General features: G+C 41.9%; 1 protein-coding gene across 3 annotated transcripts; it reads left to right on the top strand.

Annotated features, from left to right (window-relative positions):
* The first annotated feature begins 5,790 nt into the window (after positions 1–5,790).
* On the top strand, positions 5,791–13,414 carry GPR160 (G protein-coupled receptor 160). 3 transcript variants are annotated; one of them, XM_050712436.1, is made up of 2 exons: positions 5,791–5,875; positions 7,785–9,661. In XM_050712436.1, the coding sequence occupies exon 2, from the start codon at positions 7,839–7,841 to the stop codon at positions 8,856–8,858; it is 1,020 nt and encodes a 339-aa protein (XP_050568393.1). In that variant the 5' UTR covers positions 5,791–5,875; positions 7,785–7,838; the 3' UTR covers positions 8,859–9,661. The 3 variants fall into 3 exon arrangements, with proteins under 3 accessions (XP_050568393.1, XP_035413093.1, XP_050568392.1); XM_035557200.2 differs by having other exon boundaries at positions 5,848–6,376; positions 7,785–13,414; XM_050712435.1 differs by lacking the exon at positions 5,791–5,875 and adding an exon at positions 5,885–6,493.
* Positions 13,415–18,023: the final 4,609 nt, after the last annotated feature.

Genomic DNA, 18,023 nt, shown 5'->3' with positions numbered 1-18,023 from the left:
GTTGACTGACTTGATTCTCGGCCTCTCTGAAACAACCCCACTCTATAAAATGAGAAGAACACAGTAGATCCTTACCTGCTTTGCCACTGTGCTGTAGTTTGGAGAACACTTAGCTGTAAGAGACAGGACGCTTGCTAACAAACTTGCACAAGTCACACTTAACGGCTGATCAGGACTTATTACAGATTCTGAGCAAGCACTTTAAAAGGAGTTAGGGCTATAAAATGGGCCAAAGCTCTGCTGTTTGCTAAGGCTGCACTGTAGCTTTCCCACTTAGCACATAAGGAGGAAGACAAAACAACCCTATCAGTGTAAACGAACTCACAGTGAGCAGCTGCTGAATGTTTTCAATAGACTTCTGGTAATGGCTGGTACAATTTCATTAGGGCTTCTCATTTTTATTAAATAAAACATTGGATGATTTTATTTGTAGTACAGCAACAGGTGCAGGGAAACAAAAGGCACATTTCCTGATCGTGCCCACAAAGAGTCCATTACTCACTGGCTGACACAGAAGGCATTCGTTTTGCCATGTGTAGTTTTTTATGTGAAAATCATGATCACTCAGAAAAATAATTGTTTTATGATAAAGGACTTCTGAGAGAAGTTAGAGTTAGCAATTGCACTGTGCAAATGGTTTCAGTGCAAGTTCAAGTAGAGAGAGAGATAATTACTCAGTAGACACCAATCATGCTTTGGATACAGATCAAAATATTCTGTACAGGTGGTGACCATCACTAATCCTCGTAATGTACAACAGAAACCAAACACAAGAAAGGCTAAGCTCATGATCCTTGAAAGTACTCTGTAGCCAGGATCCAGTGAAGGATGTAAATGACACAGAGTAAGTCCTATAGAAAGGTTTTCTTTCGAAAAAAAAAAATAAATGCCACTACAACTAAGGCCCTGAAGAAAGCAGATTCACATCTGGACTTCAGCACAGTTCAGTTCCAGCCCGTGAACTTAATCTTAGAGGAGATCTGTTACAGGCTGAATCACAAGGCGTTATTTGTAGCTAAGTTAAAAGCAAAACCAAACACCCTCTCAACCGCATCACGTGCCATAAGCCTATGGAGGATGAGATTAGATGTTCTCTGGCTGCGACCTGAAAGTACGTTGTTTTGAAACACGAGTTTCTTGCTAAAACCTTCTTCAATCAGCTCAGAGACATGAGGGAAGGAAAACAGGAAGCAGAACACCAACTGCTTCACCTGAAAGAGGAAGAAGAGTAGGTTATGAAAACCTAGCTTTACAATCTGCTTTGCCCAGAGGCAAAGCATCTTGTTTTATTCAGCATACTAGTGAGACAGAGCCACTTATTCTGACACATTCATGCCTTCTGAATAGTGGCAACCTCCTTGTAAAGGCAGCAATACAGAAAGAACCATCATTGCTGGCAAAAATGAGCAAAAATTTCTTCTCACCTCTATACCTTGAGTAACAAAGCAATTTGCTACATTTACCTCCCCCCTTACTTCTCCTGAGATGCAAAAATCAAGATGAGTAAGAAGGACTGCACGTTGTCTGTGCTTTTAAAAGATTCCTGAAAAGCACATGAAAACATCTTGTAAATGGGACCCGGATCAAATATCGCCTTCATTATAAAATAAGCTGTCCCTTGACATCCATTTCTTAGATAAATATTTTATTAAAATCTTCATAAACACCCTAATGGCCTTTCAGGAACAGCAACTACACAATGCTTGCTCACCAGGCCATTGCAAAACTCAGATTGCTAATCCTGTGCTGACAAGGCATAAGATCTAATAGGGCATTAAACCTGCTCTGCTAGGCAACACCCAGCTAAAGGCATGCCCAAGAAAAAGGACACGGGAAAGGCTGCATCACACCAGCACTCATCTCCAAGTACAAACGCACTCTGGAGATGACATTCTGCACCCACCTGGTCTCCTGCCAGCTCTGCTCACGGCTGTTATGTCCACTCACCACCAAATTAAGCCACAGCCCAAACCTCTGCTGCTCAGGACACTGATTTTTCATAATAGTTTCTCCAGGAGTTCACTCCACAGTCTGTAGCTCTGCCCACGTGACATCAAAATGCATAAATACATGTTTGATTCCCCCGTCTTGCTCCCACATGGCTTCGGGAATCCCCCATATCAACGTGAGATTTCTTGAACTCACAAGGATGAGATGTAAATTTATTCCTTCTGCTCACTTGAATGAAGGGGCAGTTGGCAACTAGCTTCTGCAGCACAACAAGGCCCAGACAGGAAGATCTGGGGGGAAAAAAAACAAGATTCAGGGCTCACTACCCAGGAACCATAACCTAAGTTCCTTCACACAATGGCAAGGAAGTCCTATTTGTTATCGATGCCTATTGAAGACATATTTGTTATCGTCTCAAAGAAGGAAGGACGCATCTACCCGAGTTTCTTACAGGTGCAGGGGACACAGAACCACAACGTGATTTGAAAAATGCAGGGAGAAGCTGTTGCAAGAGGTTTGCTGTATCACTTCAAGCACCCACCTCCTGGGACAGGCAGTCTTTGGTCCTTCACACACAGGTGCCTGTATGCAAATACGCATTCATTTCTCAAACCTTTCTACAGCCGCACAGGCACATAAACGCAGCCACCTCGATCAAGCAGGATGGCTCAAGCCATTACTTAAGAGCAGAGTATTTGTCAAATACCTGCACATTTTCCTGCAAAGCTGCAAACTGAGCAGATACTAAAGAAGAGCCTGACCTTTTTCAACATTGAGTGCGAGCAGCTCCTAACACAATGAGAAGGAGCTGCCAATGCAAAGCAATGTGTTTGATTTTGAGGTCTTCCCTCCTTTCATTATTTTATGTTTGAAAAACAGGAAGATGAGATGTAGCATTCGGGAGCAGAAAACAATCACTTGAGAGTAATCAGTGAGCAATAAACAAGCTTTCAAACAAGCACCACAGTGGGTCTTGGAAGAGGGAAAAGGAAGCTAAGTAGTAGTTCCAACATTAACTCGGGGATGTTGGACACATAAGATTATCCCAAAATACAGTGCATGCAGAAGTGGCTTCCGATCCCTTCTTCCTCTGTTTGAGCTGACAAAAGAAAATTTGATTGCAAGAGTCTACGCAACTTGCCCCTGCGGGACATGCAGAGGAGCCTGCCCAGAAAGCTAACCAAGCATGGAGCTGACATGCTGGGCTGCGCACTCTGGAGGTCACGCACACATTAAGATCTTTATCAGCAGAAAGAAATGCTTAAACCGTCCCCTTCCCTTCCTGGTTGCTCATTTCCACCATGCGGGTATCTCCCCACACAGGCCAGAACAGTAGTTTCTGCAGTCAGAAATAAAGTAGCGATCAGAAACAAAAAAATCTGAAAGGCTCCAGCCCAACGATTTACTAGCCAGCACCGGAAAAATCACTTTTTCTGATTTACTTTGATTAGAACTAAGAAGAGAATAAACTATTATCGAGGGCATTGCCAGTCAGATACTGGTGAATGGGACCACACAGCGGACTGGGTGCTCCGATGGTGAAATACCCATTCTAGGTGTAAACATTTTCTTGTTGCGTTGCAATCTGTGTAACAGTCCTAATAACTGCTATTTGGATAAGTAAATATTGCCAATGTGAATGCTGCTCAAGATTAGTTTAACTTCTGGGAAAAAAAAAGTTATTGTTTCTTTGTGGAAAAACACGATGATCGATATCGTAGTCTGAAAAAAAATAAAAAATGAGAGCTTATTTAAACAGTGAGAAGAAACAGGGAAGACAAAAATTAGCACTCTACCAACACTTGAATTTAATTCCAGAGTACCAGAGTTAATTGCTTTTAGAAGAGATATTACCAGCCAACCTGATACTTTTGTACATACAGATCAAACATGGATAGATCCATCACTGATTTTCTATTTAGCCTTCAAGAAAGACAAAAAATGTTTCCCTCCCAATGGGCACTAGACATGCTAAGAATACGGCTGCTCTACGCTCAGCGACTGAAGTTTAGACCCAATAAAAGACTAAGTTAAATTGAGTAAGTTAAATCTGAAAAGCTCCCAAAGATTTCTCTCTCCTAAGCCTGATTAGGTCCCAGAAATTACGTGTTCTGCCTACCTTTCGGAGGTGGCCCAACCCGCAGGAATCATCTAACAGATGCCATTTACTCCTGCCAGCACCTAGTTTTTCAGAAAGGCTGGATGGACACTATCTCTTCCCAGATCTCCCAGTGACTCACACTAGCACCTCCTGCTCAGTGAGCGAGCCTGGACAAGCACCTGGCACGGCCAACTTGCTGCCTGGGGGGCAGAGGAGTGGCAGCACCGGGCTCCGGGCTCCATTCTGCACACACGGGACGGGTGCTGCAGCATTGAGCTCACAGGCTTCCACGCCTCTCCTCAGATTTATCTCTGAATTACCAAACACATAATGGGGGGAAAAAAAAAAAGATGCCATAGAATGACAGCTATATTGCATACATGCAGCCAACAGAAAGCCATAGTCAACAGGAAACCACTTCCAATTAACTCAAGAAGCAACGCTCAGGACTCTCAGCGAGCCACACCAGCAGCAGGATGTGCTCTTATCCTACATTTGTTGCTAGATGGGAAATAAAACAACAAATGGAAAACTAAATTAGTAGGCTGATCTGGAGGAGGAGAAAATTCTATTCTGTGCATTTTTAAACTCTATTAAGTAGATTGCTACAGGATGTCCAAGCTAAAAGGCCAACCCATTTAGAAGGTTTTATGTTGTACTTGCAGGATTATCCACTTGAATTCACCATTATCTTAAAACAAACAATGGCTATTTCCTAACCTGCTTCCAAACTTTTCTTAATTGCTAAAAGTCTCAGAGAAGGACAGCACTGGGAGAGCCATTTGCAAAAAGATCTTTTTGCCAAGATGATGTCCACAGTGAAATACTCCTTAGTATTTTCTATATAGTCCTTTAACTGTATTATGCAGAGAAAGTTCCTGTATGTAAAATGATATACCTACAGTACTGAGGGATTGCAGAATTTTGCATTGCATTTCAAAACAAGGAGTGTTTTATAAAACCATTAAATGATGTAGAAAAAGCGAATTATTGCACTATTGGCCAAATTCTCCAACATTTAAGTTTACCCTGCTGTCCTATCAAAGAGCAGAGACACAGCAAGAAGGCAATGTGCCCCATGCTTGGGGGCACGCAGTGTTTGATGTGGGAAGGGGAAGGTGTCCGTGGAGGCCCACGGACGTGGGGCACTTGGCGAGCCGCCACGGCCCAGAGAAACCCACCGGCTGCTCCACGCGGGGCACCGCGGACGGGCCAGGAGATGCCTGATGGGGCCAGGTGGCATCCCGCATCCCTGAAAGCACCGAGGGCTCTTCCAGCTGCGAGACCTAGAAAGAAACAGAAGAAATTAAATTTCTGAAAGCCTGCTTGGTCCTTTCAGTGACGTCTTTGGGAAGGGACCTTTTGGGAAGGGGATCTGTTGGGAAGGGGCCTGCTGGGACGGGACCTCCGTACACACTGCTGTTGCCCACCCGAGCCAGCAGCCACACAGGGCCCCCGGGGCGAGGCGCTGCCACCCGGGGCCGTGCCCGTCGACCTCCCGGTGGCACGGCCGCAGCCCCCCGGCCATGTCCCGGCCCTGTAAACGGAGCCGGGCGCTCTCCGCCATCCCCTCTCCATTTGCAGCCCCGCTCTCCCCTCACCGCCCGGGAGCGCCGCGCTCACCGCCGGCTCCTCTCACAGGGCCCCGCCTCGCCTCAGCCGGGCCCGGCCCCAGGCTCCTTCCTCACCCGGCCCTTCTCCACCCTACCCGGTTCTCCCTCCCCGCCCGGCCCTTCCCCACCCTGGAGGTGGTTAGGGGCGGAGATGGCCGCCGGCTGAGGAGGCGGCGGCGCGGCAGGGGCAGCCGGGCACGTCCCGGGACCGGTAGGCGGCAGGTGGGCTCCTCGGTGGGCAGGGGCCGGGCGGGACCCCCCCCGGGTCCCCCACAGGATCCCCAGCCCCGGCTTCCCCTCAGAGGCGCCTCCCTCAGCCAGGGCGGCCCCGCGGGGTAGAGCCCCGTGAGGCGGGGAGCAGCGGCGTGTGCTGTGTGTGCCCTGCGAGCAGCTCCCTCGACAGTGCCGGGGACAGCGCCAGGAAGAAGGAGAGAAATCCTTTCCGTGCTCCGGGGATGAGTGGATTTTGAGGGACGCGTTGTTAACACCCCCGCTGCTCAGCCCGGGTCCCCCCGACCCGCTGACGAGGGGATTGAGGCTGCCGCTGGCTCAGTCCGACACGGCTCTGCGTGCAGGTTTCTCCTCCCTGCGAACACGAAGACCAGATGCACAGGGCAGATGGCTGGTGTAAATCGTTCCGTAACGCGTACTTGGCTTCGGAGGACGAGCTGTACCTGTGCAGAATAACAGAATAACGAAGCTGCAAGCCCAGGTAGGCTGCTAGCAGGGCGCAGTGGTGGAGACGTGCTGCCGAGTGCCTTCACTTGCCCGTCTTGTTCGGCTTTTCAGGAGACACCTGGCTCAGCTGCTCACCAGCTCTGGCAAACTGGTAATAAAATGTTGGTGTCAATTTAAACGTGAGCGAATCGTGGCTCACAGGGATGCTGCGAGGCTGCTTGCAGCTACCCTGGTCTCTTCGCTGCTGTAGCTGGGTGTGCGGACGCCGTTCCTCACCCTCCGGTTCTGCAGCTGTCAGTCAGAGGTGTAGCTCTGCGATCGGCCTGGACAGCTTGCTGCTCCCTGACTGAGACTGTTAAAGGTTTAAAAACAACAACCTGTAGAAAAGGCCTAAAGTGCTTCTTAGCAGCGGGCTTCAGCACAGGTGACCTGCACTATGTGCCATTTCAGACTAAGGTTGCAGACAGGCTTTAAACTTTCCTCACATCCACTTTTCTCCAAGCAAAAACCAGAAGTATTAGGCACCTGCGTTGCCTAAAACGAGGGGAAGGGCAAAATAAGCAAAGTAGCAATTACCAGTTTTGCAGAATAGCAGAGGTAAAAGTGGGAAAACATTTAATGCTTTGCTTTCATCTGTGGTTCTAAGGAGATGTGCTGTGAAAAATTGTGGTATCACTGTCCTGTTCCCTTAGAGAAGAAAGCATGGAGAGCTTTTTCTGATATGTTGTGTTGATGTGCATGAAGCCATTCGGTGTTCATTTTTCTTAGGAATTATCACATGGGAAGACATTGTAAGGAAAGTTATAACAAGTCCAAGGGGAAAAACAGCAATTCTGAGGTGCCTATTGCTGTATAACTTATATTGCTAAAGGATGAACAAAAACCCCAATCAACTAATGAAGCTTGTTTATTTTGGTTGCCAGATTTTAGCAACTAAAAAGGATGAGTTGTTTTGATGTCTTGTCTGCTTTCGGGATATTTCTGCGGTGTCAATTCCATATAGATTCTATGAGCATAACAAACTGTGAGGCCATAACGTAACATGTCCTGCTGGTTCCACCATTTCTGTCCTATGTGGTTACCTAATTTCTTCAAAATACGTAGTGGCGCTGAACCACCTACCCGCCTGCCCAGCTGGACAGAAAGACCTCCATGCTTTCTAAAGGGAAGCAGCACAGTCAACCTTATTTCTGAAACCTTTCCTTAGGAAAGTAGGTAGAAAAATAACTTAAGTCTATGTTGACCTTTTAACTCTTGAAAGAGTATACTTAGAAGAACATAAAACGTAGGTGTTCCTTGTTTTATTGAAGCTTTTAACCTTAATTAAGAAGCCTGGAAAATTCAGATGTAGATTTGGTAGTTGCTATGATAGGGAATAATGTATAGGTAAAACTACACCAGAAATAAATCCCTATAATCTTTTTTTTTTTTTTCCTTTTCAGACATGAAGCACTGTGCCCTGTGATGTTTGTTTTGCTAGCTCTTACTGTTGGAGGATGGCTGCTCTATTCTGTGAAAATTGTTCTGGTCAGTACCACTACCCGCAGGTCCACCAGCCTTTTGAAATCAGCTGCATGTTGCTTCTGATTATGCTTGGAAAAGTGTCCCTTGATTTCTTCATGTTGCAAGTTAAGCAAAAACATGTGAAAGTTAGTTTTATGGGATACTTCTGTGTTTCTTTGGCACTTCTTGATTTCATCCTGCTGATCAATATAGCTGTCATTTTCTATTTTGAAGACTTTGCGCTCTGGGGTGTAAGATTTACAAAGTACCATATCTGCCTCTTCACTCAGATAATTTCTCTTACTTACGGTATTTTGCATTACCCAGTATGTCTCGTGGCTGGTCTGGATTATTACATGACTATAGCCCAAACCTCTCAATCTCCTAGACGAGGCCAAAGACTATTTTATGCATTTGTTGTGATTTTTATATGGATTTCAGGTTTTTTTTGTATTCTGAAAGTTCCTGCTATCTACGAAGAACTAGAAATTCGGAACTATTTTTCTCCTTATCAGTGTCCTCTCTATGTCAGCGTGCAGAGCTACGCCGTCTCGTTTGCCATGCTGCTTCTCATAGGCATGGCTTTCATGGTTTCTCGGAAGGAAGTTATAACCATGATACTGTCTGTCAGGGTGGTTTCTTTTGCCAGTCAGCCTGTTCTGATGTTCTCATACACGTCTAACAACAACGGCACTTGCTTTAAGTGGCAACTTCTGACCAGACTCCTCGTCTGTTTCCTTGGCACTTGGGCACCTTTTGTGCTTCTTCAGTTTATCGTTTTGTTTCTTGGTGCTCGGATTCCAGCCTACATGGAGATGAATGTCCCCTGGCTGTACTTCATCAACAGCTTTCTCATTGCAGTAGCATACTGGTGTCGATGTCACGATGTCGAATTGACAGAGGAGATGTGGTCTACAGACCCATTTGTTAGCTGGAAATTCTGCTTTATGCCATTTAACAATGAAAACACAGAGCCAGCTGAAAAGCCAGGCACAGTAATTGTGATCTGTTAACGAGCTGCTGACTGAAAAGACTGCAAGTAACTGCTGTGTGGCAGAAGCGCGTACTTGGATGCTCTGTGACAGTGTCCTTACAGATAATACAAAGAAGCATCTCCAGAACTACAACCCATGGAAAAGAATCCAACATTCACACGGATAGTAATAAATATCGCACCAGGATGTGGCCACTGCATGCTTCTACACTAGGCTTTATTGCCAGTCCAAAGAGGTTAAAGTATGGGTTTTATAGAAGACCAATACTTCCAAAAAACACATTTTCAGTTAAGCCTTATGTTTTTACTAGAATGTTACACTTGTTTTAAATGGAATGATCTCAGGTTTTATAGAATAAAATGCAATAAAGTATTTTTCTAAGCTGGAGCCCTTTTATCAGTTAGATACGAGTAAGCTACTGTCATGTTCAAACAACTGTGATTTTGTGAAGTCTATCTTCTTGTTAAAGTAACTTTTTGTCAGTTTAACTTAAATTAAGGCTTTTTTGTATGTTTAATGAGGAATAAATTGTTTTAGTTAAAGCTATACCTCCTACAGAAATACAAGCTTTGTTTACATACAATATTGCAAGATGTGTAACTTTCACAACTACAGGAAAGGTGATGTTTCATTATTTCTTTGCTACTGCTTCTCTGATGTATATATGCATATTAAAAATTATTCGTCTACAAACAGAGCAGTAAGAGCTTTAATGCAGAACAAATACAAATGTGCTTAATATGAACAGTTCAGCTAGACTCCCTCAACTAAGCAGACGTATCCTCTTACGACGTTTCTTGATACACGCAAGTACATGCCAGGGGTTAAAGAACAGGTTAAAGTAGAATAGAATTTATTTTGCAGCCAAGATTACTCTGATATTAAAGTAGTTATTCTTGCTGAAGCAGGTCTACTTCAGTAGGGGAAAAATTATTCAGACTTCTAGCAAAAGCATTTCATTAGTTTTCAAAGTTCTTACAGTTCAATGAAGATTAAACTCTTGGTTTAATTTTGCAGGAGATAAACATGATACACAACCAAAGCAGACAAATGGAAGTAGCATTTATTTCTGAAGCACTGAACTCACAGTACAATATTATATTGAAATAGAAACTATAGAAGTAAATGACGCTGCAGGTTGGTTAGTTAATCATTCACTCAGACCCACAGGGAACAATGATATCACACAAGAATACTCATTAAGAAAAATCTGCAGGTAACAAAAGGTGCAATTACAAGCAAGTTTAAGCAGCATAGTATAAGGTGCTTTGTTTCAGCATTTGTATAATCAATTTATCCATTAACAGACAGATTAAAGTAATCTCACTTCTACGGATTCATAACAAATGAGAATCTAAAATTCATTCACATGCTAGTTGGTAATAGGAAAGTGCTTTTTAAAAAAAATGATTCACAAAGTGAAGATCATATTTTTACATATTCACTGTGCTCTTCAACTGTAAAATTTAATTTTTGGGTTACCATTTACAATACTATATATCAATTATAGACATATGTTTTAATTGCAGAATTTCGTGATACATGTGCTAAAATTTCTTATAAAAGAATATTCCAGTATATCACTCCATGATAAGAAATTACAATCACGTACCATATATTAATCTTACATTTCTGCAATATATCGAAGTCTAATTATTCTGATTTATTACTTCACCCCACATAGTGCTTCTTTGACCCACAGTGGGTGGTAACATTTCTTTGAGGTTTCAGTGACAACATTTCAGAAATGAAACCAAAAGGACAGCATTGTTAAAGCAGCAGAAAATGGTTTCTGGAAAATCTGTTAAAAAGGCCATCAAAATGACAGTAAAGGATCAACAACTGAATTTTAAAAGTAGTGTAATTAGAGGCAGCAATGTTTAGCAATATAGTTTGAAGTGTTTGGCACCACAAATTGTTTCATCCTTTATGCTGGATACTGTATTGGAGGAAATTCTATTTCCACATTAAAAGTAGGAAAGCATGTATAACGTTAACCTTGAAAAATGACCTTAAGCAATCACTCCCTGCACCTAGTTTCCAATTGCTGTTACTTAGTGCTTGAGATGCTATAGGACAAAATATGTCTAACCGTATTTTTGGACACAGCATTTCCTCAGGTTATATATAAACTGGACACCCACTGAAATGGGGTTGACAAAATATTTACAAAACCTAATTCCATTTAAAAACCAGCAAGTATCTCAGACAGTAATGCACCAGGCATTTCAGAAGATCATGAAATAACTAATCCATACAGATTTGGCAGGCAAGGGAAAATATCTAATTTTAAATTCACTTAACATCAGATGAAGCCAAAGTTATTTTCAAGAACACGCAATTCAGATGCTTCTTTTGGTGTGGTTAGTCTCACCCTTCTGATTCACTGATGTACCCAGAACTGGAACTGCAAGAAGTTGGGTAAGGTACAGATGTATTTATCGCTGTGGTTCAGATTCTCAACCTGTAATTAACGTTTACCCATCCCCATCTGTTCCGACACAGCAGAATTCCCATAGTTGCTGCACTGCTTCTAAAGACATTTTAAGTTTTTAAAATTGTAATTTTACAGGGAAGCCACAACATGCAGGCAAATCAAATATTAATATACTGATGTCACATCCCTGTGTTACAATCAAACTCTTTCTTTCATACTTTTTGGGAAAAAGGGTCAAAAAGGATCAACCTGTAGGCTGTCATTACAGCCACCACGTAAGTAGTAGCAGCACTACAGGTCTCAACATAGCATCCAACTGTGGCATCTTAGCCTACTGATGTGTAACTATTTTAAAATATATTAATAGTAGCTCATTTTAAGCCCATTTTTATCCTTAACTTTTAATGGAGGGAGATATCTGATCCAGTTGTGATCTTCATTCTATTATCCTCCTAACAGACTTTTCCTCTCTTCGTGCATTTTCTTTTATCTGGTGCTTCTGGGAAGTCCTAACACTGAGCCTTGAGCACAGCAATAAAACCATAAACCATTATTTTGTAAAACGGGATTACAGTTTCACTGCAAGACTGAAAGAGGAGAAACTATGTTAGGAAGGTAGCAATATCTGAAATAATCCAAACTACAGACAATCACTAACCTCTAGGTTACACTGCTTGTGCTGTGCCAGTAACTAATGACCTTATACCATGCAAACATTTTACAGTCCTTTAATTCTTATAGAATTATATAATATTAGTGGTAACAGTGGTGAAAGTATTAACCCTTTATGAGAAACTTCTGTACTTTTCTTGTAACAAAATCCCTTAAAAATCAACATTGAATTTAGTGAGCTATTCTATATGTTTTCAACCCTAAGTGAAAGTATTTGGCACTCATTAATAAAACCTTTCTTCTTACACACATCTTTCCTGATCAGTACTGGTTTGCTGAGACTACAGCACAAAGAATTCTAAAAGGGAAGCTGGCTCTGCAGAACATTTCATCGTTCTTTCAACCATCTCCTTTCCAAATAGAGGACGTAACGTCCCAGCTGCCAAAACACTGAGCAGGTAGTACAGGACAACACAAGTCTTCCCGCATGTTGACCAGAGCCACAAAGCAGATGTGTGCCATAAATCAATTCTATTTGTGCTTCTAGCTTAATCCCACCGTCAGCAAGGGCACCCTTATTTGGTACCTACGATCAATACTATAAGCATCGCAACAGCCCTATGTAAAAATAGTGCTTTTACACATCATTAAAAATACTTCTTAAATGTTATGTATTGCATTCAAAGCAATATCATTCTACGAATGTACATTTGTGCTCGAATTATAATTCCTTCTAGATGGAAACATCTCTTCAGATCACATTTTTCCAGATCCTTACTTGTAAAACAATCATTTTGTATAATTTAGCAGGAAGTTAATACAAGCTGGAAGTTTAAAATTCTTAACTTGAAATCTGCTCACAACACTGACTTCCAGAACCGTGTTAGATCAACAGCAACAAAAGCCAGACCATAAGCTTGCTACGTATCTTCTATTACAAGCCTGTTCACACCTCTGAATTTTTTTTCCCTTCCTCTCAGCTATGAGAGACCAGTAAATAGTAAGTACAACCTCCACGTGAATAAGCAGGTGTGTATGAGTTACAACACTGAGGTTGCACAAGCCTATGTAGCAGCTTAGAACGGGGGCCTTGAATACCTGTGGAAGTGCTGACCACACCACCCAGGAGACAAGCACGACACAAAATGCTCCGGCCAACACAGCTGAGACCCAACAGGGCAAAAAGCACCAAATGTGCTAAATCCATACGGAGAAGAAATGGCACGTGATAGAGCGCCTCCACAGTTATGCAGAAGGTAGAAGTAAATCAGCCCAATCCATATGGATCAAGGTAACGTGTCCTATCTGCTTTTGCATTCGATCTATGTCCCAGTCTCTGATTATAGCTCTTGGACTATGTCAGGGACAGCTTTTTGGAAGAGAAACGGGACAAAGCATCTACACTGCAGGCACTTGTCTATATCATAATTACCTTTTTTTTTTTTAATGTCACTATTTTCAAAGCCATCCAGTGGATGTAGCTACATAGAACCCATAGAACCTAACTAAATTCTCATTACCAAAGGCAAACTCCTTTAAAAAGAACTTGAGACTTAGCTTAAGTGAACTAAGCATTAAATGATTTTAAATTGCTTTCTCATCATAATATTTCCTGTCTGAAACTACAGTTAATTCTGCAAGTGACTAAAAAATGTATTCACTACGAGCCATTATTAACACTTTACATTGAAATAATGCATTTTTAGCTCCGTTAATCCCTATTCCACTCAGCATTCAAGAGAAGCTGTGTACTTGCAACAAAACACATTAACTTGTTAGTTTCTCTCCATCTCTAAGTTTGGTGAAAGTTCAAAAAAAAAAAAAAAAAAAGTATCCCAAACAGATTCTTTTGCAGAGTCATTATCTGTAGCCTAGAACAACTGATGAGTAAAAGTCTGGTTGAACAACTATGTATCCAAATATATGCTAATGGAAAATCGCTGTGCCATATTGGTAAGAGAAAATAACTCTGCAAGCTTTAAATGTTTAATTTTAACATGAATAGCCTCAATGCCATCAGGAGAACTACTCGTGTTACAAATTATGTGGATGCCTAATTATTTGCAAAACGAGGACTCACCACACAGCTGTCACTGAGTTCTCTGATCAGCTTGAGTTATACATCTGTCAATGAATAAGAAATTTCTTATGCTATTAAGCTGTAAGTTTCTGCATTGATATTGTGATGAGAGCAGCCTGAAATAGGCAGCACTATTGCTAGTGACACACCAGCTAGCAAAGTCTCACTACATAAACTTCTATTCAAACTACAGTTAAAAAATGGCTTTACACCTGAACATTTCCTTACAGCTAAGATCAAGATAAAGAAGTGATCCAAAAGCTATTGTAAACCTGCTCAAATACTTTCACACATTTCTTTTCTCCTGCTGCCATGTCTACAGTTATGACGGACTCCATCTGTTCTACTCAAAAGGCTGGATTCTCACCTGTGATTTGCCAAGCAGCTAGAAGAAAAAATTGCTTTCACAGGAGAAAAATGAGGAAATGAATGCTTGCAGGACATAAACCTGAGGTATCATATCGACCCAAGAATAGGGAAAGTTTTACCCTCTATCATTTCTGGCAAATAAAATAATAATAAAAAAAAGATTAACGGGTATAATGGATTTACAATTTAGCCTGTTTAAAACCCCACAAACATTGGGGGTGATCCAAGCCAACTGAGTTTAACTTGACGAGATGGCTATTTTTTACTTTCTGTATAAACGAGGTGGTAAAGTCTTACAAATATGCCAAATGTGAGGCATGGGGTGGCGGAGAGAAGTCAGCAGTCCATCGACAAGGCTTGATTTTGAACAAGTAGCCTAGCTTCCTTGCTGCTCCTAGGGCAAAGCATGGGCACTCAGTGATAACAGCCAGATCATTTAGGGGAATATAATTACACACCCATTTTGACCATTCAGGAGCATTTCTTTAAAATGCAAATGAACTCTGGAGCTGAGACAAGTGTAATAGTTATATCTCTGTTGGAAGAAATCTCGACAGTCCCATTAAGCCCAGTGCTCTGTGAGAAGATGCCCTGAGCTAATGCTGCACTTTGCCTTCAGGAGTAAGGTAGGATAGAAGCCAGTGGAGAAAAAGGAAGGGAAAAAGCCACCTAACGTGTCCCTTTTAAGCTAAGATCCTACAGTGTCCTGCCTTCCTTTCTACAGGAATTGAAATCTTGCAGGGATTACTGAGATATAGCCCATAGCAGCAGCAAGCTGAATGCAGAACACAAAATCCCATGAAATAAATCTAAAGGAAAGGATTTCTGGTAGACGCATCCAGTGGGAGCAACTGTTAAAAAAATTATCAATTAAAATCAGCAAGACTTCCTCTTTTGAAAGAGGGTCTGGCTTAATCTGTGAGGAGAGCCATGGGAGATAGCATAAACCTGGGAAAACCTCACTGACCTGAACCAAAGCAGAAATGACTGGTATGCAAAATTGTTCTGGAGAAATATCGTTCCAAGTATTATGAATCTTTTTTGAGTAAATTCAAAAGCTTCTGCAATAGACTTTAGCTACCCTTGAAAGTTAATGACAAAACAGTTGAAGAAGAAAAAACTTTCAATAAGCGTAAGGCCCACATTCTTAGTTGCTGCATTCGTGAATATTTAAAGCATAACTCACTATCTGCGGCTCTTCCAAAACCACAGAAAATGTAGTGTACCAGAAGAACCAGAGCAGACATGACAAATGTATGTCTACTCTGAGCTCCTGGCATCTGTCAGTGATTAGTCAGAGTTGTGTATAAACACTAGCCATAGAGGTTCTCCTGAAAGCTGTCTCATGAAACAAAATGAAACAACCGTGAAATTCTCATGCACGTAACATTGATTAACTGCAGGTCTAAATAGGACTCACAACATCAGCCCACATTTCTAAATATGCCTTAAGCCATTATCAATTCACATGTAAGTACGCCTACTTTTTACATTGCCAAAGAACAGTACAATCAGAAAACAGGTTAAAAGTTAGCCAGTGAAATTTTTGTATAAAAATAATAAAACTTTAAGACAAAAGCCAAAGGATAAATATCTAAGATATCTTTAGTCTTCAATTAGCTCATCAAAACAGAACATACTCTTCAGAACATATGTTACAGATATACTACACGGGGTATCTTACAGAAATGCTACAGATGGGAACCTGTCTTCATCATTTGAGTATCTTTCAAATGAACATTGCCAAACATCGAACCTTCAGTTAAGTTTATTTGACAACAGTAACTGAAGACAGAAAAAAAAAAAAAAAAAAAAATTAGAAAGTGCTTAGCAACTTCCCTCCAAAATAAACCCAGACATCAATTAATTCTTAAAAGCCTTTGGTGCCATTCGGATTAGGGCTCTCACCACTTATTAGCACGTAACAGCAATGGGTTGTCCTAACTTGGAGTTTTCAGTGGTTGATAAAAATATTAGTAACATCTGCTATTAGAAAGCTCAAGCAGTTGTAATTAAAAGCAATGGTTCTAATGTTGATCTCTAGAAGATAATGGTAGAAAGTCTCTTAATAGAAAGAACACAATAGTCTAATTAAAGGAAAATGAAGCACAACAACTTCTGTAATCTCAACCAACTCTTTAAAGTCAGTTAAATAATATACATATTGTTCTACCTGTCATAACCCTTCCTTTCAGCCAGTGTATGTGCATCGACTTCTTTTGACCTAGTTCAGCAGTTCTCAAACTTTAGATCAGTTCCTTTTCTTTTTAGGGATACTTTAGGGTCTCCCTGAATATTTCCCTACACAATCATATATTATGCATTAATTTGCATAAAATACAAAATACATTATTTGTAGACACACACATTTAATTCAAATATACACAGCAACTATCAGCTCACATGCCCTTCTTTCCCTACACGAGAGCTTGGAGATCTAGGCCTGTCCATAAGGGGAGAGGAGCTGCAAAGGGAAGGAACAGAAGGTATAAAATACATCCACGAACGTCCAAACACATGATGGGGAAGCAAAGATAGAGAAGGTGCTGCTGCCTCAGAGCCCAGGTAGCTTCTGAGGGTGTCAGTAAGTAGGGAAACATATTTGTTCTGCACAGAGCGTGAAAGAGTAACCACCGAGGGAAACTCTAATCCCACTGCCTGAGTCTGCAGCATCCAAGCCAAAATCTCCTGCCAGAGGCACAAAGCAGGGCCCCCAGAGATTTCTGCCGGAGCTGCCTAGCAGGGGCACTCCTCCTGCTCACCTACAGCTCCAGGCTCCTTCCACTGCTGCGGCGGCTGCTCCTGCACCGAGCTCTGCAGGGACCTCACCGGGCTCCTTCCTCGGACTACTGCAAGCCCAGCTCACACTAGCCAGCAGACAAAATACGGTTCTTGGAAGCTTCCAGTGAGGCAATGGGAATGCACTACAGGGAAAGACAAGTTAGAAAAGGAAGTGGTAAGAGGAAAAAGAGGGTCTGAGCTATGCTACCCCTTCTCTTTACCTCCAGTCTTTAGGGTACACTTCTCTCAACATGAGCTTGTTCTGGCTGCAGTTTTCAACCCCTCACGCCTAGGCATTTAGGAGCCTGAACCCTGAATGTGCTCACACTTTCTCAGGATCCATTCTAAATCCTCATTTGAGAACTGCTGGTCTAGTTTAACTAGCAGCACGCAGAACTGGAAACCTAACAACTTAATGCCCTCTTAGTGCATAGCAGCATACAAAGAGTAAAGTAACTTATGTGCTTCAGTTACCACTGGCAAAAATGTCATGCCATTGCATTTCAGTAGCCTGATAATGAGGACTTTGATGAGATGCCTACATGGCTTAAAGTATTTCCAGACTTAAAGAACATACTACAGCAGCAGAGATGAGAGTAAGCCTACACAAGGAAAACAGGCTGCCAACCTACCCCATACAAACAATTTGCTCCAGACTAAAAGAAACTCAGAGAGCACAACTAAATGCATAGCATTTTACTGTTTTCAGTGCTTCCACAGCATCTGTGGACACTTCTGTGATTTCAGTCCAAAAACTGCTGTATGTGGGAAAAGTCATCTTTCAGAATACAGTAACACAATCTAAATGGTGTTCAGATTAGGGGGGGTGCTCGGGTGTTAATCTTAAAATTCCAAGATAAAGTACATAATGGCGAATATTTAAACTATCAGCATATTTCACTTC

Source organism: Cygnus atratus, chromosome 9 (genome assembly GCF_013377495.2).
Source record: "Cygnus atratus isolate AKBS03 ecotype Queensland, Australia chromosome 9, CAtr_DNAZoo_HiC_assembly, whole genome shotgun sequence".
In the NCBI taxonomy this organism is placed as follows: Eukaryota; Metazoa; Chordata; class Aves; order Anseriformes; family Anatidae; genus Cygnus; species Cygnus atratus.
The sequence above is the reverse complement of the archived record's forward strand: the minus strand, read 5'-3'. Positions and strand labels throughout refer to the sequence as shown.